Below are 27,172 nucleotides of genomic sequence, written 5' to 3'. Positions count from 1 at the left end.
AGTATGTAGCTATGAGACATTAGAACATATTAAATGAAATACTTTTACGTTGAATAATATAGAGCTGGAGCGATGGTTCAGTGGTTGAGAGCATACACTGCCTTGCAGAGGACTCGAGCTCTGTTCCAAGCACCTATGACTGACAGCTCAAAAGGCCCTAACTCCAGCTCAAGGGGCCTGACGCCCTCTTCTGGACGCTTTGAGCACCTGCGCCCCGTGTGCACATACATACATACACACGTAATTGACAAAATAAAACAGGTCTTTCAATTTTTATTTTATTTTTTGAGACAAGGTTTCTTGTGTAGTCCCTAGCTGTCCTGGAATTCACGCTGTAGAATTTAGAAATCCTTCTGCCACTGCCTCCCTAGTGCTGATATCACAGGTGTGTGCCACCAAGCCTGACTAAAATAAATCTTTAAAAAAAAAAAAGGAATATAATCAAAGCTATGTTTTGTAATCCCAACACTTGAGAGCCAGAGGCAGAGTTGCTGCCAGCTCAAGGTCAGTCTGGTCTGCATCATGAGTTACAGGCCGGCCTGGGCTACATCGTGAGTTACAGGCCAGCCTGGACTATATCATGAATTACAGTTCAGCCTGGGCTACATCATGAGTTACAGGCCAGCCTAGGCTACATCATGAATTACAGTTCAGCCTGGGCTACATCATGAGTTACAGGCCAGCCTGGGCTACATCATGAGTTACAGGCCAGCCTGGGCTACATCATGAGTTACAGGCCAGCCTGGGCTATATCGTGAGTTACAGGCCAACCTGGGCTGCATTATGAGTTACAGGCCAACCAGAACTTCAAAAATAAACATCAAAAAGCCAAAATAACAAATAAACACGAGCACTAATGACAAAGCGTAAAGAATAAAATGTGTCTCCCCCGTTTCTCTTTCCAGAGTAACACGGTGTGCATGTGCTGAACTGGAGAGAGTGCGTATAGCTGTCTGTCTGTCTGACTCTAGCTGAGCTACCTTCCTTTTGGGGGACGTGGTGGGGTTTTTGTCAATTTGTTAAAGTTCATCTCCCAAACTCTGCCACGAGTGGACCTAGGGGCTCACATTTCAGATGGACACATGTAGACTCTAATAAAACGATTTAACAGATAAGACTGATTGGCAGGGAGGCACAGCTGGAAAACCTGTCACTGATGGCAGCAGAGAGAAGACCCTAGATATGATTAGGAATTATTTGACTGAGGCTGGAGAGATGGCTCAGCAGTTAAGGGCACTGGTTGCTCTTCCAAGAGGTCCTGAGTTCAATTCCCAGTAACCATATGGTGGCTCACAACCATCTGTAATGAGATCTGGCGCCCTCTTCTGGCCTGCAGGTGTACATGCAGATAGAACACTATATACATCATAAATCTTTTTATTTATTTATTTATTTATTTATTTAGGTTTTTTGAGGGTTTCTCTGTAGCTTTGGTGCCTGTCCCGGAACTAGCTCTTGTAGACCAGGCTGGCCTCGAACTCACAGAGATCCGCCTGCCTCTGCCTCCTGAGTGCTGGGATTAAAGTCGTGTGCCACCACCGCCCGGCTAAATCTTTTTTAAAAAATATTTATTTATCAGCCTGGTCTACAGAGCTAGTTCCAGGACAGGCTCCAAAGCCGCAGAGAAACCCTGTCTCGAAAAACCAAAAAAAAAAAAAAAATTATTTATACAATATTCTGTCTGTGTATATGCCTGCAGGCCAGAAGAGGGCACCAGACCCCATTACAGTTGGTTGTGAGCCACCGTGTGGTTGCTGGGAATTGAACTCAGGACCTTTGGAAGAGCAGGCAATGCTCTTAACCTCTGAGCCATCTCTCCAGCCCCCAATAAATAAATCTTTAAAAAATAGAAAGGAATCTCTTTTGAAAATAAAATAAAGCAAGCTTAGCCCTCTGAATTATATACATTCTGCAGCACATGACCTAGACTGGCCCAGTACTTGTGGGTCTGAGGCCCTGCTCCAGTTTGTCTGCTGCCAGTCCTGTGCATGTCATGGCAGACAAGTGCTCTCCCAAGCCATGTTCCTTACCGGGCATCCCCATTTCTGATTTCATATATTTCTTTCGAAATGAGGGAATCGTGCCTGTATCTTCACAGAGGCCTGTAGGCCCATATTTCTGTATGGTGTATGCGTGTTTCCTCACACCCCAGAGAACAGTCTACACCTGTGTAACCAATTTTGCATATTTAAAAAAAAATTATGAGCCAGGTGGTGGTACAAGCTTTAATCCCAGCACTCAGAAGGTAGAGGCAGGTGGATCTTGTGAATTCAAGGCTAGCCTGGTCTACAGCGTGAGTTCCAGGACAGCCAAGGCTGTTACAAAAAGAAACCCTGGTTTGAAAAAGAAAAAAAAAAAAACTGTGACCAAAGATTGTTGTTCTTCACAGAAGAAAGCAGGCACTTGATAGTGTTGTGTTTTTCTGAGAAGATAACATGCATTCCCCAAGTCAAAAGCTGTGAGAGCTTAATTCTTTTTTTTTTTTTTTTTTTTTTTTGGTTTTTCGAGACAGGGTTTCGCTGTGGCTTTGGAGCCTGTCCTGGAACTAGCTCTGTAGACCAGGCTGGTCTCGAACTCACAGAGATCCGCCTGCCTCTGCCTCCCGAGTGCTGGGATTAAAGGCGTGCGCCACCACCGCCCGGCTTTTAATTCTTTTTTTTAACTCCCTTCAGAAATCTCGAAACCATGTGACTCAGGATGGAGAGCAATGGAATCAAATCCCTTAAATAAAAATTTATTTACAATAAAAAAAAAAGTTCATGGATGAGTGTTTTGCACGTATGTGTGTGTTTTACACATGAGTGTATTGCATGTATGTGAGTGTTTTACACATGTGTGAGTGTATTGTACATGCTGGGAGAGGCCAGGAGAGACCACCAGATCCCATGGAACAGAGTTAAGGACTCTTGTGAGCCGCTGTGTGGCTGCAGGGACTTGAACGCAGGTCGTCTGCAAGAGCAGTATATGCTCCTGGCTGCTGAGTCATCTCTCCAGCCCCCTTCTTAGTGTATCTTGAAGTTCTGTAAGAGACGTACAGTCCTGCAGAGGAAGACACTTTTAAACTTTGAGGTTCTTTTCACTGATAATAATTCCTCCCTCTCCATTTTCCCCAGGAAGGTGTTAGGGTTAGCGGAGTGCTAGGATCTCACATCCAGATGAGGACCCCCTTACACTGCAAGGCACTCCCTAATGACCCAAGCACACAGCACCCCTCCCGCTGTCAGATGTGAACCGCTTCTCCCGCCAGGGGCTCCGGAGTGGGACGCCCTCTGCAGGCTGATGGGAAGGTCTGCGGGGCCCTCTTCCATTTCACACTCCCTGCTGATGGCTGTGTTCTTTCCCCTCCAGGGAAAGCCGTATGTCTTTGACCGTGTATTCCCCCCAAACACAACTCAGGAGCAAGTTTATCATGCATGTGCCATGCAGATCGTCAAAGGTAAAAGACATCTCTCCTGAATGTATTTTTCCATGCTCGCCACCGCCACCCCCCTACACACACCAGATCTCGTTCTCTGCCTTCTCTTCCAGATGTCCTTGCTGGCTACAATGGCACAATTTTTGCTTATGGGCAGACGTCCTCAGGGAAAACACATACCATGGAGGTGAGAGTTCTGACTGGGGGTTTGAGAGGTGCTAGGAAGGCTCACTGCTGGGGACGATCGGGACTCGAGGGTGGGCTGAATCGGAGGCAGAAGGGTCTGGAGGATGAGATGAGCAGTGTGGTAGGGAGGAACCCCTTTAGGCACCCACTTTCCCTCCCTCTTGTGACCCCGGTTGTCCTCCTTTGATCCAGAGAAGCACCAGCAATGGAAGTCCAAAGGCTGCTCAGTTATCAGCTTCCATTCGAAGGCAGACATGGCGGTGACCATCTCCTAACTGAGGGTGCTCTTCATGTCCCTCTTTGCCTCTGTGTCCCCTGCCCACCTCGGCGTTGTCTCGTCCTGAGCCTTACTCTGCTATGCCTTGACTCCCCAGGGCAAGCTGCACGACCCTCAGCTGATGGGAATCATTCCTCGGATTGCTCGAGACATCTTCAACCACATCTACTCCATGGATGAGAACCTGGAGTTCCACATCAAGGTGATCAGCACACGACTCCTGGGGACCCAGAGATGGAAAAGCCTAGAGTGAACCAGCTAAAGCATTACTCTCCACTCTGGTTATCTTGACTTCTCTCTGAGATGTCTTCTCCTGCACTTCCCCAACCACTGCCCTCCTTGAGATAATCACATTGGTTGGGATTCCTGTGTCAGACTTAAGATCACCCCCTCTCAGGGCTCAGAGGTTAAGAACGCTGGTTGCTCTTCCAGAGGACCCGGGTTCAATTCCCAGCGCATACCTGGTGACCCACAACCCTCTCTAACTCCAGTTCCCGGGGATCTGATGGGCTCTTCTCGCACCATGCATGCATATGATGAACAGACATGCAGACAGACAAAACACTCATTCACATAAAAATAAAATTAAAACATCAACAACAGAACATCTCACATCATCCACTTTCTTCCCAACCAGGTTTCTTACTTTGAGATTTACCTGGATAAGATCCGAGACCTTTTGGATGGTGAGTACTTGGGCTCAGTGGGTAAAGGCCTGTGAGGAGCCTGAGGACAGAGAGACCACCTTTAGCTGGAGTCTGGTTGTGGTTGGGCATCCAGGACATATCTCTTCACACCAGAGGCCTAAGCTCTGCTCCTCCACAGGGTTTCAGTCAGGGATGGGAATGCTAGCCTGGAACCCTAGCTACTCAGAGGCTGAGGCAGGATTGTGATTTTTTTTTTTTTTGAGCCCTCCCCCTTGGCAGCTTAGCGAGATTGTGTCTCAAAAGGAAAAAAAAAAAATGAAAAGGGCTGGGATGGAGGTGAGTAGTGGAGCCTGCCTAGCAAGAGAGAGGCCATACTTCAACCCCTAATTAATAGAACAAAAACAGAGATGGGAGGAGGAAGGGGGGAATGTAGGGCAGGAGGTCAAGGGCTTTCCTAGCAGGGAGTCTGGGTTCAGTCCCCTTGCTACAGAATAACAATTCCCCAAAGCCTGGGGGAGTCAGGAGATGAGCTAGCTTAAGGCTCAGCCCTTATCTGTACGGAGCCAGAAAAGAGACACAGTCTCGTGAGGAGGGGAGGAAGGGTGCTTCCCTGTGAACATGGTCTTTGGAGTGTGTGTGTGTGTGTGTGTGTGTGTGTGTGTCCCGCCATGAAGTCTTCATGCCTGCAGGGTATCTAGGGGTGGTCCAGGTGTGCTGGCCTCACTCACCCTGCTCTGTCTTGATTCAGTGACCAAGACAAACCTGTCTGTGCACGAAGACAAAAACCGGGTGCCGTTTGTCAAGGTAAGAGCAGGCTGGACTCCTGCCTATGCTACTGGGGTACCAAGAGCCTGTGTGAGGGAGGACGGGTTGGCGACCCAGATGGTGGATGAGCGAGAGGTGCCCAAAGGGGCTTGGAAGTCTCCTGACAGGTCACTTGGGTGGTATGCGGGCAGCTTAATCTAAAGATCAAAACCTATGGCCCCTGCGATTTTCCTCCGACAGGGTTGTACCGAACGCTTTGTGTCCAGCCCGGAGGAGATTCTGGATGTGATCGATGAAGGGAAGTCGAACCGCCACGTAGCTGTCACCAGTGAGTGGGGAGATAAAGAGTGGGTCTGGAGGTCTTCTGGCTTCTCTTCTGTGCCCACCGGGGGCAAGCAGGGGGAGCAGGGGTCTCTCGGGGGGTGTGTGTGTGGGGTGGAGTGGTGACAGCCCGCGGGCACGTGGCCAAGGGCTGCAGCGCCGCAGGGGTTGGTAGGTAGAGGACCTTGCTTCCCTGTTCCTGCAGATATGAACGAGCACAGCTCTCGGAGCCATAGCATCTTCCTCATCAACATCAAGCAGGAGAACATAGAGACCGAGCAGAAGCTCAGCGGGAAGCTGTACCTTGTGGACCTGGCCGGGAGCGAGAAGGTTGGGAATTTGGTGAAGGTGGGGGGGTGGGCTGAAAAGGAATCCTTGGGGGAAGGTTTGCCTTTCTAAAAATTAAATTTGAGACTGGGTAGTGGTCTTTAATCCCAGCACTTGGGAGTCACGGGCATGTGGATCTCTGTGAGTTCAAGGCCAGCCTGGTCTACAGGATGAGTTCCAGGACAGCCAGGGTTACACAAAGAAAGCCTGTCTCAAAAGCCAGAAAACAACAAAAACAAAGCAAAACAAACAAACAATAAAAAACAAAAATTAAATTAAAAAAAAAACACATTTGGCCGTTAGTGGTGGTGATGCTCCTTTCCTCCCAGCACAACACGGGAGGAACAGGAAGATAGTACGTCCCTCTCCCCGCCCCCCCCCATGGCACAGTAATAAGCAAATATTTTTACCACTAAACTAATTCCCAGGGAAGTGGCCCAAAGGTGGAGCACTTGCTGGGCAAGCCGGGGGACCTGAGCTCAGATCTCCGCAAGTCACATAAGGCCAGGCAGGTGCCTCGGGTCTGCAATTCGAGGGCTCCTACAGTTAGGGGGAGCTGCTGTGTGCGGAGTGAGCAGCCAAGGGACCCAGCCTTAAAGTGACGACCGACACCTGAGGTTGTCGTCTGACCACACACATGCCGTGACATACACCTGACTGCACACATGCTATGACATACACCTGAGGTTGTCCTCTGACCACACACGTGCCGTGACATACACCTGACTGCACACATGCTATGACATACACCTGAGGTTGTCCTCTGAATGCACACATGCTGTGACATACACCTGACCACACACATGCCGTGACATACACCTGAGTTTGCCCTCTGACCACACACATGCCATGACATGCTTATGCTTTCCCTTAGCCTGTCACATGTCATACCATAGACATACATGCGCGCACACACACACAAAGGCCCACACACATTTATAATCCAGGGCTGGGAGCATACTTCTTTGGTAGAGTGCCATCTGAGCAGGACTAAGACCTCGTGTTTGATGTCTCTCTAGCAGTGTAAAGCAGGGCGTACTGCTGCATGCCTGTTATCCCAGCACTTGAGGGATGGCAGTAGGAGGATCAGACGTTCAAGTTCATCATTAACAACATAGGAGTCTGACTAGCCTGGACGAGTCACCTTGACTCAAACAAAATAAAACATCAGGCTGGGGGATTGCTAAGGTGCTAACTTTACCAGCAGAAGGACCTGAGTTCAGTCTACAGCAGCCATGTAAAACCTGAGCATGGTGGCGCATGCCTGTAGTTCCGTCACCGGGGAGGTGGAGACAGGTCCTGGGACACGCTGGCCAGCTAGCATAGCTAACCAGAACATTCCCTGTCCCATCAAGAGACCTTGACTAAAAAAAAAAAAGTGGGGGCTGGAGAGATGGCTCAGCGGTTAAGAGCATTGCCTGCTCTTCCAAAGGTCCTGAGTTCAATTCCCAGCAACCACACATGGTGGCTCACAACCATCTGTAATGAGGTCTGGTGCCCTCTTCTGGCCTTCAAGCATACACGCAGAAAGAATATTGTATACATAATAGATAGATAGATAGATAGATAGATATTTTAAAAAGCAAGTTGACCTCTGACCTTTGCACATCTGTGCACCTGCAAAACACAAAACACAGAACAATCCTGAGTCGGGAGTGGTGGTCATGTCTGTAACCCTGAAGTCAGGCCGGAACAAGGTGAACATGAGTATCAAGCCAGCCCGGGTTACATAGTGAGTCTCGGAGCCCTCACCCCCAAACAATCCAGCCGGTTTAGTTTCCTCTCAAGACCCTCCACTGTCGCTACTGCCACATTCTAGAACGTTTTTTATTACCCAATGGTTACTTCCCATTTTCCCCACCCTCCCATCCCCTGCAAACCACTGGTTTACCCTCTGGCTTTGAATATCTCATATAAATGATAGTATATAACCTATCTATACTATCATGGTCGGGGCGTCTGCAAGAGAGTTCACGGGAATGCTGGAAGGGTCTTTCTGATCCTGGCTGAGCATCCCTCTTTATCCTCTTCCCCACTTCCTCCCTCTTTTTGGGCTTGGCTCTTCCAAGTGGAAACAGTGTTTCGGCTCTTCCCGACATGCTTGTCTCCTAACTCCCTGACAGGTCAGCAAGACCGGAGCAGAAGGGGCTGTGCTGGACGAGGCAAAGAATATCAACAAGTCGCTGTCGGCCCTGGGAAACGTGATCTCTGCCCTGGCTGAGGGCACTGTAAGTGTTCCCTAGGTCACCGTCACCCCTCAACCTCTTCTCCATCTCATGCCCCAATCCATGGCTGTTCAGTCCCCAGGGAGAATCGCTAGCCTCTGTTACCCTGCTGAAAGAGTGTTTCTCATTCATGGTCTGTCTCCTGCTCTAGAAAAGCTATGTGCCGTACCGTGACAGCAAAATGACACGGATTCTTCAGGACTCCCTGGGAGGAAACTGTAGGACCACCATGTTCATCTGCTGCTCACCGTCCAGCTACAATGACGCGGAGACAAAGTCTACCCTGATGTTTGGGCAGCGGTCAGTGTCGGGGTCCCCAGAGGGGTTCCAGGTCATATCCCTTACCATCCCCACCCGTCACCAGGGAACAATGTGAGTCTCATCTTTGCTTCTTTTTTCTCCAACTCAGGGCAAAGACTATTAAGAATACTGCCTCAGTGAATCTGGAGCTGACGGCTGAGCAATGGAAGAAGAAATACGAGAAGGAGAAGGAGAAGACCAAGGCCCAGAAGGAGACCATCGCAAAGCTGGAGGCCGAGCTGAGTCGGTGGCGCAATGGTTAGAGAGGGACCCCCATGGGAGTAGAGGCAGCCGGTGGTACAATGGTTAGAGAGGGACCCCATGGCAGTAAGAGGCAATGGTGGCACAATGTTTGGAGAGGGACCCCATGGGAGTAAGAGGCAGTGGTGGCGCAATGTTTGGAGAGGGATCCCCTGCACCCACCCCCCATGGGAGGTAAAGTAAGATGTGTGGCTTAGGAACAGCCTAGTCTGGGAGTGTTTAGGGCCAGCAACAATCTCTAGGAAGCGAGGCTGTGTTTCTGGAAATGCAGAGGAACAGTTGTGAAGAAACTGATTATCTACCAAGATCCTCCAAAGATGGAGGGACCTGAGGGCCTGCAGATCCTGGCTCTGAGGACTCGGGGAGAACAGATTTAAGCATGAGGCTGTCTCTTCTCCACCTGTAGCCACTTTTCTCAGTGCTGTGTGACATGACACCAAAGGGAAGTAACTTAAGGGCGAGGGTGTCTACTCTGGCTCACAGTCTGAAGGTGCAGGAGCCTGAGGTGGCTGCCCACGTGGCACCTGCAGTCAGGAAACAGATGAGAGCTGGTGTTCCACTTGTGACTTCCTTTTCATCTGGACACCAGTCATGGAATGGTGCTACCACATTTAAGGTGGACCTGCCCTGTGCTGCCTACGTTTAAGGTGGACCTGCCCGGTGCTGCCCACGTTTAAGGTGGATCTGCCCAGTGCTGCCCACGTTTAAGGCGGATCTGCCCACTTGAACTAACTCAGTGTGGAAACGCCCTCATAGACATCCAGAGCTTTGTCTCATGCTGGATGAGATGCTGGATGCGGTTAAGTTGGTAATATCAACCATCACACTGTCTTTTCTTTCCTTCTGTCCCTGTCAGGAGAGAATGTGCCTGAGACCGAGCGCCTGGCTGGGGAGGACTCAGCTCTGGGAGCCGAGCTGTGTGAGGAGACTCCTGTGAATGACAACTCATCCATCGTGGTCCGCATCGCACCCGAGGAGAGGCAGAAGTATGAGGAAGAGATCCGCCGCCTCTACAAGCAGCTTGACGACAAGGTGCAGGCAGTTGGGCAGGGTGACAAGCTCGCTTGTGGTGGCAGGATGGCTCAGTAGCAGGGACAGGTGCTTGCTGCCAAGCCCGATGACCTAAAGGAGAGAACCGACCCCCACACGTTGTTTTCTAGCCCCACATGAGCATCGGGGCACACGCATGCACACATGCACACACCACACAAACACAAGAACACTGTAATTTTTTTAAAACATTGCTTTGTGCCACCATTATGATGTGGAAAATAAGTTTTAAAAACAGAAGAAAATGGAAGAGACTGATCAGCTCTTATCTAGAGATAACGCTGCTAATATCTTACTGTTCTTTGTGCATTGTGTAACTGAGGTATACAGGGGAGGTGATTTGCATCTTATTTTCCTTTCTTAGAGATAGTCTCATATTTTAGGTGAGGCCCAAACTCTTGGTTCTCCTGGCTCAGCCTCCTAGGTGCTGGGGTTACCATCCTGACCAGTTCGGGTTTTTTTAGTTGGCATTACATCACATAGTTTTAACAATTCTTCATAACAATATCTGTTTAGGGCTAAGGGTATAGCTTAGTTGGTAGGGCGCCTGCCTGGCGTACACAAAGAAAGCCCTAAGTCCAATCCTCAGCACCATATAATACCAGGCATGGTGGCACATGCCTGTAATCCCAGCACACAGTGGAGGCAGCATATCAGAAATCGAGGTCACCCTCAGCCGCGTAGGAAGTTTGAGGCCAGCCTGGAAACTGTCTGAGAAAGTTTCTTTTAAATAGATGTCTATGTCTGAGAATTCGTTTATCAAAATGTATTTGGTTGTTATGGATAAACATTTGCTTTTGAGACTGGAGAGATGGCTCAGCAGTTAAGAGCACTGCCTGCTCTTTCAGAGGACCTGGGTTTGATTCCCAGCACCCACATGGCAGCTCACAACTTTCTGTAACTCATGTTTTAGGAGATCTGATGTCCTTTTCTGGCACTGCAGGTACACAAACATAGGCAGACATAGCACATATACATACATATATAATAAAAATAATAATGTAAAAAGTAAACACTGTACACACACACACACACATATATCCATCTATATATTTAGAGAGAGAGTTTGCTTTTAAGTCAGGTGTGGTATTCCTACCTATAATCCCAGTACCACAAGACTGAGGCAGGAAGACAGGAAGATTGGGAATTTGAGTCCAATATACTTCTAGGCCAGCCTGGACTACATGGTAGACCCTGTCTCAATACATACATGCACAGAGGTCCTGGCCAAGGTGGCACATGCCTATAATCCCAATACCTGTTAGGCTGAGACAAGGATCAGAGTTTGAGGCCATTTGCAACTACATAGACATGCAGAGTTCAAGACCAGCCTTAGGTACATGAGACCCTGTCTCAAGAAGTACCCCAATTTTTCATTAGTTTTTTTTTTTTAATGCTTTTAAATGATGTGGCCAGACTGGAATGCTACCGTGAGGGTTTAGGCTAAGGATGTGGACATGGAGACTTTTGCTGGGTACTGCCCTTGTCCCAAAGGAATTGCAAAGCGAAGTTCTGCCTTCCTTTTGGTATGCAAGCTTCCCAACTCAAAGCAGCACTCTGATTTTTCTGTGATCTCGCTTCTTCCTCTGGTCCCTGCACTCTAAAATGGGCGAAGTAGCCCCTCACCATCCCCTCTCGCCTCTGACAGGACGATGAGATCAACCAGCAGAGCCAGCTCATTGAGAAGCTGAAGCAGCAGATGCTGGACCAGGAAGAGGTAACAGCTGGAGAGAGGGGCTGAGGATGTGGATGCTCAGTTGGCAGAGTGTGGTCTTAGCAGGCATGAAGCCGGGTGGTTGATCCCCAGCACAGAGTAAACCAGATGAGGTAGCACACACCTGTAATCTGCTGAGTGCCAATAATGGGGATAAAAGTTCAAGGTCATTCTTAGCTACAAAGACTTGGATACATGAAACTTTATCAAAAAAAAAAGTGGGTGGCATTCTACTTTATTGACTAATGACACATGGAAATCCTTGTAATCTGGAAATTTAGGAGGTCAAGTTAGGAAGATCAGAGTTCAAGGCTAACACAGGCATTGGTGGTGCATGCCTTTGATCCAAACACCTGGGTGACAGAGGCAGGTGGATCTCTGAATTCGAGTCCAGTCTGGTCTACATAGTGAGTTTCGGGACAGCCAGACTACACAGAGAAACCCTGTCTCAAAAAACAAACAAAGTAACTAACTAAAAAGAGTTCAAGCCTAGTTGTTGCTACATAGTAGCCAGCCAGGTTATTCTTGCCGTCTAGACGATGGCGTCCAGGTGCTTTTTCATTTTGAATAATGAAGCCTGATGCTCACATCTCCCTGATTCGTACTTCAAGCGTGTGCCAGGCGAGTGTGGGAATTCAGCTTTCATAGACCTAGGGGCTCAAGAGGCAATCCCTGACCGAGTGTGTTCTTACACGCTCCGCCTCTTCCTCGAAGCTGCTGGTGTCTACTCGGGGAGACAATGAGAAGGTCCAGCGGGAGCTGAGCCACTTGCAGTCAGAGAACGACGCTGCTAAGGACGAGGTGAAGGAAGTCCTGCAGGCCCTGGAGGAGCTGGCAGTCAACTACGACCAGAAGTCGCAGGAGGTGGAAGAGAAGAGCCAGCAAAACCAGCTGCTGGTGGACGAGCTGTCCCAGAAGGTGGTAAGTGGCTGGCAAGTAGCCCGAGGGCGCCCTAACCTGGGAACACCTCTGCTTCCTGCCACTGTGCAGTACGGCTCCTCCTGTACAGGTGTCCAGTGTGCTGACGCCCTCCCCTGCCCTGCCTCTGCAATTTGCCCTTCTCTCTTCCAGAGGCTTCTGCAGGGTCTGTATTCTCTCCATAGAAGCCCTCAGAGTCTTACATGATATGAGAGGCTCTGCTGAAGCTGGGAAGGGGAGCAGGAGGATGGCAATGGTAGTGACCTTAGGGGCTGTCCCTAGGCCACCATGCTGTCCCTGGAGTCAGAGCTACAGCGGCTCCAGGAGGTCAGTGGACACCAGCGGAAACGGATTGCTGAGGTGCTCAATGGGCTGATGAAGGACCTGAGCGAGTTTAGTGTCATCGTGGGCAACGGTGAGATTAAGCTGGTAAGTCGGGAGAGAAGGCGGTGTTGTTCAGGGTGCTCTTGCTCTGTGCTCTGGGCACTGGAGAGAGAGACATGGTGGGACAGTCCATCCTTCTGGGGTACTGAGGAAGGCGGGTCAAAGAGCCTTGATACATCCCCTTCCCAGAGCCAAATGTGCTGTCACACACCTGTGACCCCAGCGTTTGGGAGACTGAGGCAGGGAAAACAAGAGTTCTAGGGCAGTCTGGGCAAGCAAGATCCATTTTTTTTTAAGTTAACCAAAGAAGGGGCTGTGCCTCAGATACAGAAATACAGAGAATTATAGAGCAACTGAGAAGACACATTCTAAAGGGTTCACACACAGACTACAGAGAGAGATTTCTGTGGCAAGATCTAGAGGTGACACAGAGGGCGGGGGATGACATCTATGCATGAGAAAAATACCTATTGGAGGCCGGGTGACGATGGTGCAAGATGCATTTAATCCCAGCACTCAGAGGCAGAGGCAGGCGGATCTCTGTGAGTTCGAGACCAGCCTGGTCTATATAGCGAATTCCAGGACAGCCATGGCTACACACAGAATCCCTGTCTAGAAAAACAAACAAACAAAAACCCAAACCAAGAACGAAAGAAAAAAAAAGACCTGTTTGGGGTTATCCACAAAAGAAAGTCCAGCTGGGAATAGGGCGTGCAGCTGTAATGCCAGTCCTCGGGAGGCTGAGACAGGCGAAGCAGGTAATCCCAGGGGTTTGGGGCTGGCAAGGGCAATGTAGCAAACCAAAGAAGACTGGTTGATGTTTAAGGTGGAGGGAAGACTCTCCTGATCCAGCGTCTGAATGTCAGAGGAGACTTCGAAGTGAAACATTAGTTGCTAGGAGCCTTGTCTTAGGGCCACAATGGCTGTGATGAAACACTGTGACCAAAAGCGATGGGGGTGGGAGGGGAGGGTCTGTCCGGCTTACATATTCCAAGTCACAGTCCACTGAGGGAAGCCAAGACAGGGAGGCAAACCTGGAGGCAGGAGCTGATGGAGAGGCCACGGAAGAGCCCTGCTTTACTGGCAGCCTTAGCCAGTTTATAGCACCCACAACCACCAGCCCAGAGATGGCCCCACCCACAATGGGCTGGGCCCTCTCCCGTCAATCACTAATTAAGAAAATGCCTTACAAGCTTGCCTACCGCTGGATTTTATGGAGGCATTTTTTTTTTTTTCAATGAATATTCTAGCTCATGTCAAGCTGGCATAAAACAAGCCAGCACAGGCTGTCAAAAGGTACTCAGGAACCGGGGCTTCCTTGAGTACCCGCAAAGGCGTGTGATTCAGGCAAAGGGTGAAGGATGTAGATGCACCCTTTCTGCCTCAGAAGCAGCTCTCCCCCCTCTGCCCACCCTCAGCCAGTGGAGATCAGCGGGGCCATCGAAGAGGAGTTCACCGTGGCCCGACTCTACATCAGCAAAATCAAATCGGAGGTCAAGTCTGTGGTGAAGCGGTGTCGGCAGTTGGAGAACCTGCAGGTGGAATGTCACCGCAAGATGGAGGTGACTGGCAGGGAGCTGTCATCCTGCCAGCTGCTCATCTCACAGGTGAGCGTCTGAGGATGAGCGCCCAAGAGTGAGAGAGGCTATTCTGCGGTGTAGGAAAGCTCCCGGCCCGATGTTGGTTCTCTGAGTTCGAGGACAGCCCGAGCTACACAGAGAAACCCTGTCTCGAAAAAACAAAATGAAATCCTCCCAATGCCCACCTTGATGTCAGTGTCTTGGGTCAGTGGGGATCAAAGACTGAACATCTGGGGTGCTGGCGGGGAGGATCCAGACCAAAGAGGTGAAACTCGGGGGGTACTGTCCTTTGACCCGATTGTCTGAAGGAAGAGTCTCCATAGGAACGGCCCCTGACCTCGAATCCTCGTAGAAAGTGCAGCAGGGGTAGGGGCGGCATGCGGGGGAGCTGCAGTTCACAGCGTGGGACCCTTATACCCTCCGTTTCCTTTCTGCCATCCACCTTCTCTCACCAGCATGAGGCCAAGATCCGTTCGCTTACGGAATACATGCAGAGTGTGGAGTTGAAGAAACGGCACCTGGAAGAATCCTATGACTCCCTGAGCGATGAACTAGCCAAGCTTCAGGCGCAGGGTGAGGCCCTCCCAGGTCTATCCCAGCCATCCTTGGAGATGAGGTCCCAGAAGGGACTGGGAAGCAAAGTTATACACTATCAGGAAGAAGAGACCTGATAGCCTCTCGCTTGACATTGGCTTGAGTTCCCAGTTTCAACTCATGTGCTACTTAACATGTAGCCTGGCTTTGCATGTAGCTTGTTGTGCACGAACCATAGACCCTCTGTTGTCCTCCATCCCTGATAAGTCACACTGGACTGTCCCAACCCAGAATGTCCCTAGACACCCATCCTCTGTGGCCTGGAGCTCTGCCATCATGAAGCTGTCTTCCTCTCTTTCGCTTAGAAACTGTGCATGAAGTGGCCCTAAAAGACAAGGAACCGGACACACAGGACGCAGAGGAAGTGAAGGTGAGCCGGGATGCTGTGGGGATGGTGTGTTTGGCAAGGCCAGGATTGTGCTGACTGTCAGCTGGAGAGGCTGGCTCTGAGCATAGGCTTGGGTCCTTTGCAGAAGGCCCTGGAGCTGCAGATGGAGAATCACCGTGAGGCCCATCACCGGCAGCTGGCCCGCCTCCGGGATGAGATCAATGAGAAGCAGAGGACCATTGATGAGCTTAAAGAGTAAGGGTCCTAGGGGTGGCTCCAGTGTCCCTCCAGTCCCCTCATCTTGCCTTGGCCACTCCAGTGATCCTTCAGGATCTTTAATGTCCAAGGTCATTTCCTCAACAATGACACACTTCAGAGCCCAACTTCAAGAGACTCAGGAAGGTCTGGAGAGATGACTCAGTGGTTGAGAGCACTGGCTGCTCTTCCAGAGGTCCTGGGTTTAATTCCTAGCACCCACATAGTAACCCACAGCCATTTGTAACTCCAGTCCCAGGGGATTCAACACCCTCTTCTGGCCTCCTCAAGTACCCAGGCAGACATGTAGCACAAAGACACACAGACAGACGAAACACCCATACACATAAAAAACAAATCAATTAAAAAAAAAAAGACCCAAGAAGAAATTAGCCTGTCCTTGAGGCTTTTGTAATTGGAGTACTCAGGGTCCCATGCTGACCTGAAAACATAGCCGGTGTCTGTAACCATACCTAAGGGCAGGAGCATCAAGTCTCACTGGGACATCCTTAGACTGATGTGTGAGAGGCGGGACTTCCCTTTTCTCCCGCATCTCTCATCTCTTCTGTGCCCCCGCCCTCCCTAGCCTGAACCAGAAGCTGCAGTTGGAGCTGGAGAAGCTGCAGGCTGATTATGAGAGGCTGAAGAACGAAGAGCACGAGAAGAGCGCCAAACTGCAGGAGCTGACGTGAGTGAGGCATTCACTGGCGGGCGGGCAGGCCGGGAACTGAGAGGCAGACAGGCGCAGAGACGCAGGAAGCTTAGGTAGACTGGTGGGCTGGGAACTGATGCAGACAAGTACAGAGATGCAGGATGCTCGGGTGGACTGGCGGGCGGGCCCGGAACTGATGCAGACAGGTGGCACAGAGATGCAGGATGCTCGGGTGGCCTTTGTGAGGACAGTCACAGGAAGCAAGCATGAAGGGGTGGGGAGAAAGGCCAGGAGATCAGCAGCCTGACTGCTAGCCAGGCTGGGTGTAGTGGCGCACGCCTTTAATCCCAGCACTCTGGAGGCAGAGGCAGGCCAGTCTCCTCGAGTTCAAGGCCAGCCTGGTCTACAGAGTGAGTTCCAGGACCGCCAGGGTGATTAGTATGAAAATCAGGCTTTGAAGCAGTATGGTATGGTCTCAAGAAACTTAGCACGTGGCTGTGTTACATGCATAAAAAAGAGTTAGCAATAATGAACACCTGAATTTTATCTGTAAATAACAGAATCACAGCTTTTCACAAAATTACCTCCTAGCTCTCTTTAAGTATTCCTTTCTGATGGTTGCATTGCGAACACGAGTAATCTGTGTAAGGAACAATGGCAGAGATAAAATGGACGGTAGGGAAAGGAGATCCTGAGGGGTCTTCCTTGTCCGTTCCTCCCCTTATTTCTCTTGCTACAGATTTCTGTACGAGCGACATGAGCAGTCCAAGCAGGACCTCAAGGGGCTGGAGGAGACAGTTGTGAGTGGCTTCCCTCCTGTGACAAACCAACAAGAGTGGGAGGTGGCGACACCAGTCCTACTCAGTTCTTCCTTCTGTTTCTCCTGCCCCCCTCCCTGCAGTCTGTGGTCCAGATTGTGACAGACTGTTTGACTGTAGACTGTAGACCATTGTGGAGGTGAAGGCAGACTCAGTAGCCCCAGTTTTGAATTATCCTTTGCAGGCCCGGGAACTCCAGACCCTCCACAACCTTCGCAAGCTGTTCGTTCAAGACGTCACGACTCGAGTCAAGAAAGTGAGTGCTGTCCTCAAGTCTCACCAACCCTGTGGCCTCCTTCCCTACTCCAGGTTCTCCAGTTCTGTCCCCTGTGGGGTGGGTTTGGGTCAGGCCAGCCATATCTTCCCTCCCTTCCCTCTAACCAGAGTGCAGAAATGGAACCCGAGGACAGTGGGGGGATTCACTCCCAGAAACAGAAGATCTCCTTTCTTGAGAACAACCTGGAACAGCTTACAAAAGTTCACAAACAGGTAAGTGTTCAGAAGCCGAGGCCAGGCCCCTGTGATAGCCAAATCCTGAAAGGCCACTTGGATTGGGGAAGCAGGCAGTCCTTAGCTTTCTCTTCTGGTTCTCTGATTCCCTTCTTGGCATCTCATCTGGGTCCACACGCACACTGACCTCTGCTCTGTGCCCGTTCTCCCTTCTTCAAAGTTTCAGCCCATCTTTGCTTAAAGAGGCTGAATTGTGTGGAAGAGGCACAGGGGCTATAGCTTCAGAGGAGGGCTGTGAGGTCGCACTGAGCAGAACTCTGCCTAGCCTGCACACAGCCCAACAGGGTAATCTCTAGCACTACGGTGGGGCTGGGGTCAGGGTATAATAGTTCCAGACTTCAGGGATATAAGAAATTCAAGGTAATTGGGCTTTATTCTTAGCAAACAGCAACAACTCCATTTGCCTACCTGGGGCAGGTATGCAGGACATTAAATGAGGTTCTCCACATGACCCAACCAGGCCAGTGGGGGCCGGTCAGAACCCCTGCACTGAGTTGCTGCCTCTCTGTCCCCCGCTTGCCATTGCCGCTGCTCTGTAGTTGGAAGCCTGGGTTTCCAAGGTATGGGCTGGCTGGGTGGGTGGAAGGGCGATGCAGAGGAGTAAGGACAGGAAATGTTTGGGGTGTCCACAGCAGAAGCATCCGCGGCCACGTCAAGGAGCCAACCACTCAACAGTTGGTCGGGCTCTTTGATTCATAAAGCAAGTCCAGCCTAAATTTCATCCCCTCCCTCCCAAGTTCCCCTCTAGCCGCACGCTCACTAGCCAAGCTCACCTTTTCCTCCCAGCCTGTGTGGTGCCCAGGCCACACAGGAAAGACTCAGTAAAGTGCATCCTTTTGAAAACTTACCAAACCCGACTTAGGCATAGCCTGCTGGGTTTGGGTTTGGATCTGCTGAGGGCTAAAATATTATCTTTCCTCCCTTATCTTACTGTGAAATGGTAAAACACCTTTACCGAAAAGTTTAATGACAGCTTGGAAATTAAAAAAAAAAAAAAAAAAAGACGGCAGGTGGGGGCGTGGCCTATCTGAGAGTCCTTGCAGGGTTTGCATAAAGCTCAACCCCAGTACATAGCAAAGTATGGCGGCACAGGCCTGTGATCCGAGCGCTTGAGAAGCTAGGGTCTGAGGGCAGCCGGGGCTATGTAGTGAGTTCTAGGCCAGCCAGAGCTACATAATATGACCCCCATCTTTTTACCTTCCTTCCTTCCTTTCTTCCTTCCTTCCTTCTCCCATCCCTCCCTCTTTCTCTCCCTCCCTCCCTCCCTCTTTCCCTCCTCCCATCCTTTCTCCCTCCCTTCTCTTTCTGCCTGCCTCCTTTTTCCCTCCTCAAAGCCCCTGCTTCTGCTCTAAGTCCCAAACTCCAAATATCGCTCCCCTAAAGGACAGACAGGACAAATGACGCAAGTCTATGCAGGAAGTAGGGTTGTTGAAATTCAGCGATGCCACAGTTAACCTAAACCAGCGGTACAGTGTGACCTGATAATGCCTAAATGCCTACAGCTGAACAGAGGTCCTAGCTCTCGCCTGTCCCTTTCCCCACTGTGTTCTCTGCTATGCTGAGCAGCCTGACTGCCCCCAGCCACCCCGCCCCCCACTCCTGATTCACAAGACCTTGCCCCTTAGTAGTCTCAAGTCGTCCCCCTCTTCCCCCCCACCCCCGTCATAGTGCAGACCCTGCCAGAGGATCTATGGGCTTTCTCTGGCTGCAAAGTGGTTGCTATCACACTCCAGTTTAATTTAAGTGGGGTTTGGGAGATTGGCCAGGGAGGTCCTCGGACGCGAAGGTAACGAGCACAAATGTTTGTGCGATCCGATCGCAAACATTTTCTTTCCTTCCTGGGGACTCCGTGTGTGGCTGTGAGGGGGTCCCGGATTCGAGCTTCCGCCCCTGCTCTGCACCCCACTCACCTGCACGGCTCAGCCATGCCCACCCTGTCACGTGCTCTTGCTTTGTTGCTGTTTGCACGCTCAGAGCCGGCTGCTCCCACTGGGGCCCTGGAGCTGTTGCCCCGCCCAGGCTGTGACCTACAGTGGAGAGGATTGTCTAGGGGGATGGGACCTGAGATATGGCTATAGGAGGAGGTTTTCGCCTAGAAAAACGCTGTAGGAAGCAGGAAGGAACGGAATAGAACTGAGTATTACCTAAAGGGAAGGAAGGAGAAGGTCTCTCAAGGAAATGACACGGTCCTGATTTTTCTTTATCCTCTCTGCGCTCAACCCCCACACTCCACTGGGCGACTCTATTTTGGGTCATGGCTTTTCTCTCGGCTTCTTCTGTCTGGCTCACTCCACAGCTGGTACGTGACAATGCAGATCTGCGTTGTGAGCTTCCTAAATTGGAAAAACGACTTAGGGCTACGGCTGAGAGAGTTAAGGCCCTGGAGGGTGCACTGAAGGAGGCCAAGGAGGGCGCCATGAAGGACAAGCGCCGGTACCAGCAGGAAGTGGACCGCATCAAGGAAGCCGTGCGGTACAAGAGCTCCGGCAAGCGGGGCCATTCTGCCCAGATTGGTGAGTGAATGCCAGAAGGCGAGACCATCTCCTACCCGGAGCAAATCCAGCCAGTTCCTCAGTGCTTGCTTCTAGCCCTAACCTTCCTGCCAGAGGATGGTAAAGTCATTTTGCTGGGGTTGCCCTTAGGGACCAGAGGAAACACAGGGTGACCAACAGCCTCCTCACAGTTCTTGTCTTCTCTTTTGTAGCTAAGCCTGTGAGGCCTGGCCACTACCCAGCCTCCTCACCCACCAACCCCTATGGCACCCGGAGCCCCGAGTGTATCAGTTACACCAACAATCTCTTCCAGAACTACCAGAACCTGCACCTGCAGGCTGCACCTAGCTCCACCTCAGATCTGTAGTGAGTGACCATGGGTGTGGCTTGGAGTTCCGGCCCAGGCCGTCTGACAGGGTGGTGTCAGCTCTGGCTTATTTAAGTTTAATTATTTTCCTGTCACGTGGCTTCTGACCCCTTTCTCAGCTCTCCACCCGTGCTTAGGAGATGGGTGCTCTCTTCCCCATCTCCGAGACTGCCTGCTTCCTTCCCAGGGATGGACTGGAAGAGAGGAGTGTGGGCCTAGTGGTCCTCAGAATGGTTAGAATACAGGCTGTGTCTCTGTTCTGTTCCTTCCAGCTTTGCAAACTCCTGTGCCAGCAACGGAGCCACATCCGGTGGCCCCTTAGCTTCCTACCAGAAGGCCAACATGGACAATGGTGAGTGACAAAAATCCAGTCTATGGGGTCCCTGGGGCAAATTGAGGGGTGTTTATGGCAGACACTAACAGACCCTTGTCCACACCAGGACAGCAGATTAAAGATAATGCCAGGAATGGAGCCAGTGGCAGGGCACTTGCTTAGAGTGGTTGCTGCCCGGCATCCCGTTCCTGGTTCAGGGCAGGAAGGGTGGGGAGGATAGGGGCATCCACTTGGGCCCACTCTCTGAGCCTGTCTTATGTAGATGTCCAGCCTAAACCATGGGGCCCGAGCATTTGGAGGCAGAGGCAGGTGCATCTCCGAGTTCCAGGCCAACCCGGTTTAGGCTGGACATCTACATAAGACTAAGGCTGCCCCATGGGAAGGGTTTGTGGAGTCTGTTCCTCGCATCAGCCTTTTCTAACTGTGTGCTCTCAATGGTGGTCTCTCCAGGAAATGCCACAGATATCAACGACAACAGGTACCCAGACACCACTAACCTGGGCTTCTCTTGATGGGACCAGAAAAAGTGAATAACATTTCTCCTTTGGGCTTCCCTGGAGTCTTGTGGGGAGGGAGGAGGAAATGAGGCATGAGGCTCACTGTGGTTACTCGGTTACTCATCCCCCCCCCCAAGCCCCTATCCCCTCCAGGTCTAAGCCCCTCCCACTCCGGGCATAAGCCCCTCCCACTCCAGGTATAAGCTCCTCCCCACTCTAGGTCTAAGCCCCTCCCACTCATTAGGACTCCTGGGGAAGAATGCCTGGTAACTGGTATTTTCTCTCCTACCTTTGGGGAACTTTCTGACCTTGGGCAGGTTCTTAGTTTGGGAGGAGCACGCATCTTTCCTGCCCTGCCGTGGTTATCTCATAGGCAGGACCGGCTCTGATGTGTCTTTCTCCAGGAGTGACCTGCCATGCGGCTACGAGGCTGAGGACCAGGCCAAGCTTTTCCCTCTCCACCAAGAGACAGCAGCCAGCTAACTCCCATTCCTGGCTACATATCTGCACTTCCAGGTAGCCGAGGCAACTCCCCTCTCTGGCCCTGGTCTCTTCCCGTCTGGCCATGCCTCTTCTGTTTCTTTTCTTTTTATAGTGTGTGTGTGTGTGTGTGTGTGTGTGCGCGCGCGCGTGCGCGCGCGCGTGTTGTATGTGCACCTTATTTTCTGAAACAAGGTCTCTCACTGAAACTGGAGCTTGCTGTTCTGGTTGGACTGCTGGTCGCTTACCCCCACCCCTACCCCCCTTTCTGCCTGTTTCTGTCCCCCAGTGCTGGCTTTATGTGTGTGCTGGAGATCTGAACACAGTTCTCTTCCCTACACAGAAGCACCTTATGACTGAGCCATCTCCCCAGCACCTCCCCTCTTTATTTTTTCTTAAACCATCTCAAAACTTTTCAACTTCTGCTTAGCCTGGTACAGTGGCACAAGCCTATAGTCCTAGCACTCAGACAGAGGCAGGAGGATCATGGGTTAGTGAGATCCTGTATCAACAACAAACAGAAGGATTTACTAAGAACCCCAAATCACACATCAGTTCGTGCTTTCCCTTATGGAGGTTACCTCCAACCCTGACCTCTCATGTACCTTGGTGCTACCCTTCAGTTCTGGCGGTAACTGCAGTACTGATTTCCACCACTAGGGGTCGCTCACACATTTAGAAAAATTGCATAAGCTTTCCAACAGCTACAGCAATAGGAGAGCTTGGGAGAACATCCCATCAAGCCTCCGCCTCCACCATAAAATAACCTTAGACACATGGAGATGCTTTGAGCTAAGATGCCTCTTGTCACGATGTCTGCTTTATTCTTGTGTACTATTCCTAGATCTGCATATGCTACCAAAGACTTTGCTGTCTGACTCTTGGTCCCTCTAGCTAGTGACATTGGTCCTCTCCATACTGTTCACTGAAAATGAAAACCAACTGCCTCCAGTCTCCAACCCCTCCAGCTTCCATGCCTCCTTCTTGCCAGGAGTTTCCCCACCCCCTTGTTCCTGGTGTCCCCAGGCTTCTTGTCATGGTTGCTTTAAACCCCAGGTGGCCAGTGGGACCTATTTTGTTGTCCATGTCAGATCCTTGCGGACTAGGATCAAGAGCAAATGGCCAGTCTCTTGCTGGGCTGTACTAGGCCAAGCACCTCCCAGGTTTGGTCCAGGCAGAAAAGCATAGGAAAGAGAGAACTGGAATGGAGAAAGAGGATGCTGGGAGAATTGGGATGGAGAAGCAGGGGTTGGTCTGGCTGAGAGTGGGGGTGGATGGGGTTGGCTTGTCGGTGTTAAAGGGACAGAACTGTAAACCAATGTGTGTGCCAATACTGTCTGTTCTGACACAGAGCCGGGGCTCCGGCTGGCTCCTCATGCCTTCTTTCTCTTTCTTCCCCAGTTTCTAAGAGGGACTGAGGCCTCTTCTCTCAGCATGCTGCAAAACCTGTGGTCTCTGATACTAGCTCCCTCCCCAGCCCGTGTTGTTGGACTGTCGATGTCTCCTCCCTCATACTCTGTACTCTGTATCTATATACCAGAAGCTGCTGCTGCTGCGTCTCCTCTGTTCTTCTCTCTCAGTAGCTGGTGATGTATTTAGCAGGTTGTAAGCATAGTCTCCCCTCCTCGATCAGCATTAGGGAGGAGGGCAGTGTCTTCTTCTTTCTTCCATATGCTTGTTTCTTACACCGAGTGATGTTAGTCACCGAGTAGAGGTCACAAGATGATCACGGAAACGCGGGAACTAGGAGAGCATGCTCCTTCTCTCTCACAAACACACGTGTACATGCATACACACACAGTGTACATACAAAGCCTTAAGCAGAAGAATGTCTTAGCATCTACGAAAAGAGAGAAACAGAACACCTCCCCCCCCTTTACACAGAGCGCAGGGGAGGACCCAGCAGAAGGGTTGCTAAATTGCCCCCCATCCTCCCTTCACCTGAGGCAGGAGATTGTGGGTGTTCACTTCGGACCTGTGAAGTCTGCCTTTTGCTGCCTTCTCCCCCAAACTGAGAGCATGGACTGTTCAAGGGACTTCCCTTCCTGGCCCAAACCTCTTTTGATACTTTCTACTCTAGCTATCAGAACCAGAACTTATAGTTAACTTAAAAACTATATTCTGAAAAGTTGAGAAGGTGGACCTCTGAGAAAGGGCCGCTCGTCTGTCTGGGCCAATAGTTACAAGCAAGCGGAGTTAGAGCAGCGGGTTCCCTGGGTCTGGGGCATGGACAGACAGGCTGAGGGCTACCATGTGTTTTTCTATCACAGTGCCCTCAGGTTGAAGTTTTGAGCTCATTCTTTCTCCCTTTTGGGCCGCACTTGCTTCCCACCTCCGACTCTGGTTTGGGGCTTCCAGTTCACTGACGTAACAGCTGTTTCTAGCCACCTTCCCTTCGAACTGGAGTCTGGCTCTTTCCCAACACTCCTTTTTCCCCAGCACAGAGTTCCTTTGGGAATCTCCATCTGGTACTAAGTGCACTTTAAAGATGGGGCAGGGGTAGGAGATACAGCGTAGGGGAAACAGCTTCCCCAGCACATGAAAAAGCCGTGATTCTGACCCCCAATACCTCACAAGAAAAGCCAGGGATGGTGGCTCTCACTTGTGAGTGTTGCTCTCAGGGAGCCGAGGTAGGAAAACTGCTAAATTTGAGGCTAGCCTGGACTATGGAGTCAGTTCCAGGATAGCTTGAGCTACGGTGAGAAACCCTGTCTCAAAACAAAACAAAGAAGAAAAAAGAAAGGGACAGATGAGATTTTTCAGAAGTGACAGAGGCAGAGGGCCTGAACCTAGTCCCCTCCCTACAGCCGTTCTCAGCCCAGGTCCTCTCCTCTCCAGCAGTCGAGGGGACATTACTTTAATTCAGATGGTCCTTTCCTCCCATCGGCTAAGGTAGTTTTCCGGATAACTGCAGGAATGAAGGTCACCACCCAGCTAAGCCAAGCAATACAGCCGAGCATCCAGATACCCGGTCTTTCCCGGGGTGGGAGACCAGGCCACTGCGACAGCAGGGCGCCCTGTCTGCCAGCTTCAGAGCTGGAGGCAAGACTGTGGATGGCTGGACGGCAGCTGGTACACGGGGGGCTGTAGTGGTTGTGACTCCTCCAAGGGGACGTTTCTGCTCTTTACCTGTTAAAGAACGGCAGAGATGAAGACAGCCTCAGAGCGGTGTGGGGGAAGTCCAGAGCGGCGGTCTTCAGTTTTTCAAAGTCAGTCTTATGTAGGAAGGCGTAAAAAGTAAGCCAGGGCTTTGGTGGTGGCTCAGTGGTTCTGCACTGGCCTTTGATGCTTAATATGACAAAGCTAAGGGTCCCGTCTTTCTCTGGTACTGCAAAAACCAGGAAAAACCCCAAATGATGAATAGTTCAAGCTTGGAAAGTTTATCTTTTCCTACTCCTCCCTGCCCCCAAGGCAAATGCTTAATTAGTTGAAGGGCCCCAAATAGCCCTAAGCGTGTAGGAATCCCTTATTTTCAAGAGGGGTCCAATGTGGTTTCCCTACCCTAAAACCACAACTCCAAAGAGACAACAGGTGGGGCATATGAGTCACTGTCTCGGACCCAGTGGGCAAAGGAGGAAGACAGCATCCTGTCTGTGACTCCGTGCCAGCGGAACACCTGAGAATCTGAGGGAGCTTGCCATCAGACGATTCTTTCCAAACACAAGGAAACGTTGAGTGTCCACAGCAGACCAGACGACGGGAGGGGTGGTGTATCCTTCCACAGCCTTCTCTTCGGCACTATGTAAGGGAATATTACTTGCTTATGTTAGCCAGAAACAGCCCCTTTACCAGGAACTTCTCACCACACTCTCCCTCCTTCCGTTCACCGCATCCCCTTCAGACAGCCAGGTCACCAAGAGGGCCACCTGGCCCGCCCACCCACATCTGCCAAAATGTTGCATGCCAGCGTGGAAGACAGACCAAATTGCACAAATCCCAGTGTGTATTTACTTGGTGGACACAGATACCTTTAAAATAAAATAAATCCAGTGACGGCTATGTTGTTGCTTTTTTTCTTAAAGCGTTTGTGTGTGTGTTTATAAGTGTTTTGCGAGCACGTATGTCTGTGTGCCGTGTGCGTGCCTGGTGCCCTCAAGAGGCTAGAATAGGGCATCAAATCCTCGAGAACTGGAGTTACAGGTGGTTGTAAGATGTGGTACGAGTGCTAAAAACTGAGCCCAGGTCCTCTCTTAACCACGGGATTATCACGCTAACCCAGTGTAGTGATTTGAACGAGAATGGACCCTATAGCCTCATATGTTTGAATACTTGGTCCCCAGTTGGTATAGCTGTTTGGGAAGGATTAGGAGGTGTGGCCTTGTTGGAGGAGGTTGTCACTGAGGGCTGCCTTTAAGGTTTCAAAAATGCACAGCATTCGGTTCCGTTAGCCCTCTCTGCCTCGTGCTTGTGGATCTGGTGTCGTCTCAATTCCTGCTCCAGCACCATGCCTGCCTGCCTGCCTGCTTCCACACTCCCTGCTATGATGGTCACGAACTCTAACCCACTGGAACCACACACCCCAAACTAAATGTTTCTTTTGTAAGTTGCCTTGGTCATAGTGTTTTGTTACATCAATAAGAACATAACGGAGACACTCTGTTTTTATTTACTGAGACAGGGTCTCATGTGGCCCAGCAGCCTCAAACCCACTATGTTTCAGAAACTGACCTTGAACTCCTGACCCTCCCTCCCTAGTGTTGAGACACAGTATGTGCCACTATGCCCGACTGAAAACCTTTCTCTTCCAACTTCCCTCCTCTCAAATTTAGAAGTTAATTCAGACGGATTGCACATATACACACACAAATACTCACATAAATGCTTGCAGGTATTTATGTATTATCTGAATATGTAAATACAAATATTTGTGCATGCTTATATCCTTACAGATGTTTTTCCACATATTTCTAGAATAGGTGGACATTTTCCCCCTTGACAATACATTCTGAAACTCTTTTCATGTTAATATATATCTATTTAACTTTCTAAAAAGTATAAGAATATATATCTACACTCTAGTTTATTCAGCCATTCCACTGTTGATACATAGCTAGGTTATCTATAGACTTTAACAAAGCTTGTATCCTGTTCATGTTTCCACCAAGACCATCACTGTCCTTCCTCAGTTCTTTCCCCCTCCGGCACATCTGCATCCTTCCCTTGACAACAGCTCAATTCTGCTGCTGCAGGATCAGCCGGCACAGTCCTTCCAACTGCCACTGTTATCTCTGGTCCTCTCTCAAGGCGTCTATGCTGGAGGAAACTGTACAATCAGGATGTCGGGGCCACTGAAAATGTGTTTGTGAACTTATCTGGTCCTCTGGTGCGCCCCCCCCCCAGCCCCACCGTGCTCCTGTTTAGTTCCCCTGCCTGCCCTTCCAGAACACCCGGTTTAGATCCCAGATCTCCTGGGTCCCCTCCATTCTTCTTGGAGTCAACGTTGCTTCTGATTTAAAGGGAAATTTAAGGGACATA

General features: G+C 50.5%; 1 protein-coding gene across 2 annotated transcripts in view; it reads left to right on the top strand.

Moving 5' to 3' along the window:
• The window catches only part of Kif5a (kinesin family member 5A), a 43,107-nt gene extending 17,411 nt beyond the window's left edge, over positions 1 to 25,696 (top strand). The window contains exons 2-29 of one of the 2 annotated variants that reach the window (XM_041663715.1): positions 3,349 to 3,436; positions 3,529 to 3,602; positions 3,976 to 4,080; positions 4,516 to 4,564; positions 5,274 to 5,329; positions 5,531 to 5,618; positions 5,817 to 5,941; positions 8,062 to 8,166; positions 8,315 to 8,463; positions 8,573 to 8,721; positions 9,581 to 9,756; positions 11,423 to 11,491; positions 12,203 to 12,409; positions 12,689 to 12,835; positions 14,209 to 14,397; positions 14,826 to 14,943; positions 15,270 to 15,334; positions 15,438 to 15,547; positions 16,134 to 16,235; positions 16,939 to 16,999; positions 17,202 to 17,273; positions 17,402 to 17,506; positions 19,824 to 20,040; positions 20,232 to 20,385; positions 20,659 to 20,738; positions 21,171 to 21,198; positions 21,622 to 21,733; positions 23,099 to 25,696. In XM_041663715.1, coding sequence (XP_041519649.1) covers positions 3,349 to 3,436; positions 3,529 to 3,602; positions 3,976 to 4,080; positions 4,516 to 4,564; positions 5,274 to 5,329; positions 5,531 to 5,618; positions 5,817 to 5,941; positions 8,062 to 8,166; positions 8,315 to 8,463; positions 8,573 to 8,721; positions 9,581 to 9,756; positions 11,423 to 11,491; positions 12,203 to 12,409; positions 12,689 to 12,835; positions 14,209 to 14,397; positions 14,826 to 14,943; positions 15,270 to 15,334; positions 15,438 to 15,547; positions 16,134 to 16,235; positions 16,939 to 16,999; positions 17,202 to 17,273; positions 17,402 to 17,506; positions 19,824 to 20,040; positions 20,232 to 20,385; positions 20,659 to 20,738; positions 21,171 to 21,198; positions 21,622 to 21,700 — 2,967 coding nt within the window. In that variant the 3' untranslated portion in view covers positions 21,701 to 21,733; positions 23,099 to 25,696. Of the gene's footprint in view, positions 1 to 3,348; positions 3,437 to 3,528; positions 3,603 to 3,975; positions 4,081 to 4,515; positions 4,565 to 5,273; positions 5,330 to 5,530; positions 5,619 to 5,816; positions 5,942 to 8,061; positions 8,167 to 8,314; positions 8,464 to 8,572; positions 8,722 to 9,580; positions 9,757 to 11,422; positions 11,492 to 12,202; positions 12,410 to 12,688; positions 12,836 to 14,208; positions 14,398 to 14,825; positions 14,944 to 15,269; positions 15,335 to 15,437; positions 15,548 to 16,133; positions 16,236 to 16,938; positions 17,000 to 17,201; positions 17,274 to 17,401; positions 17,507 to 18,066; positions 18,235 to 19,823; positions 20,041 to 20,231; positions 20,386 to 20,658; positions 20,739 to 21,170; positions 21,199 to 21,621; positions 21,734 to 23,098 lie in introns of those variants that run through there. The other variant, XM_041663723.1, reaches the window with a different exon arrangement.
• Positions 25,697 to 27,172: the final 1,476 nt, after the last annotated feature.

The sequence above is a fragment of the Microtus oregoni genome, unplaced genomic scaffold (assembly GCF_018167655.1).
Source record: "Microtus oregoni isolate MIOR12 unplaced genomic scaffold, Mior012 000001F_ref0000356, whole genome shotgun sequence".
NCBI classification, from domain to species: Eukaryota; Metazoa; Chordata; class Mammalia; order Rodentia; family Cricetidae; genus Microtus; species Microtus oregoni.
The sequence above is the reverse complement of the archived record's forward strand: the minus strand, read 5'-3'. Positions and strand labels throughout refer to the sequence as shown.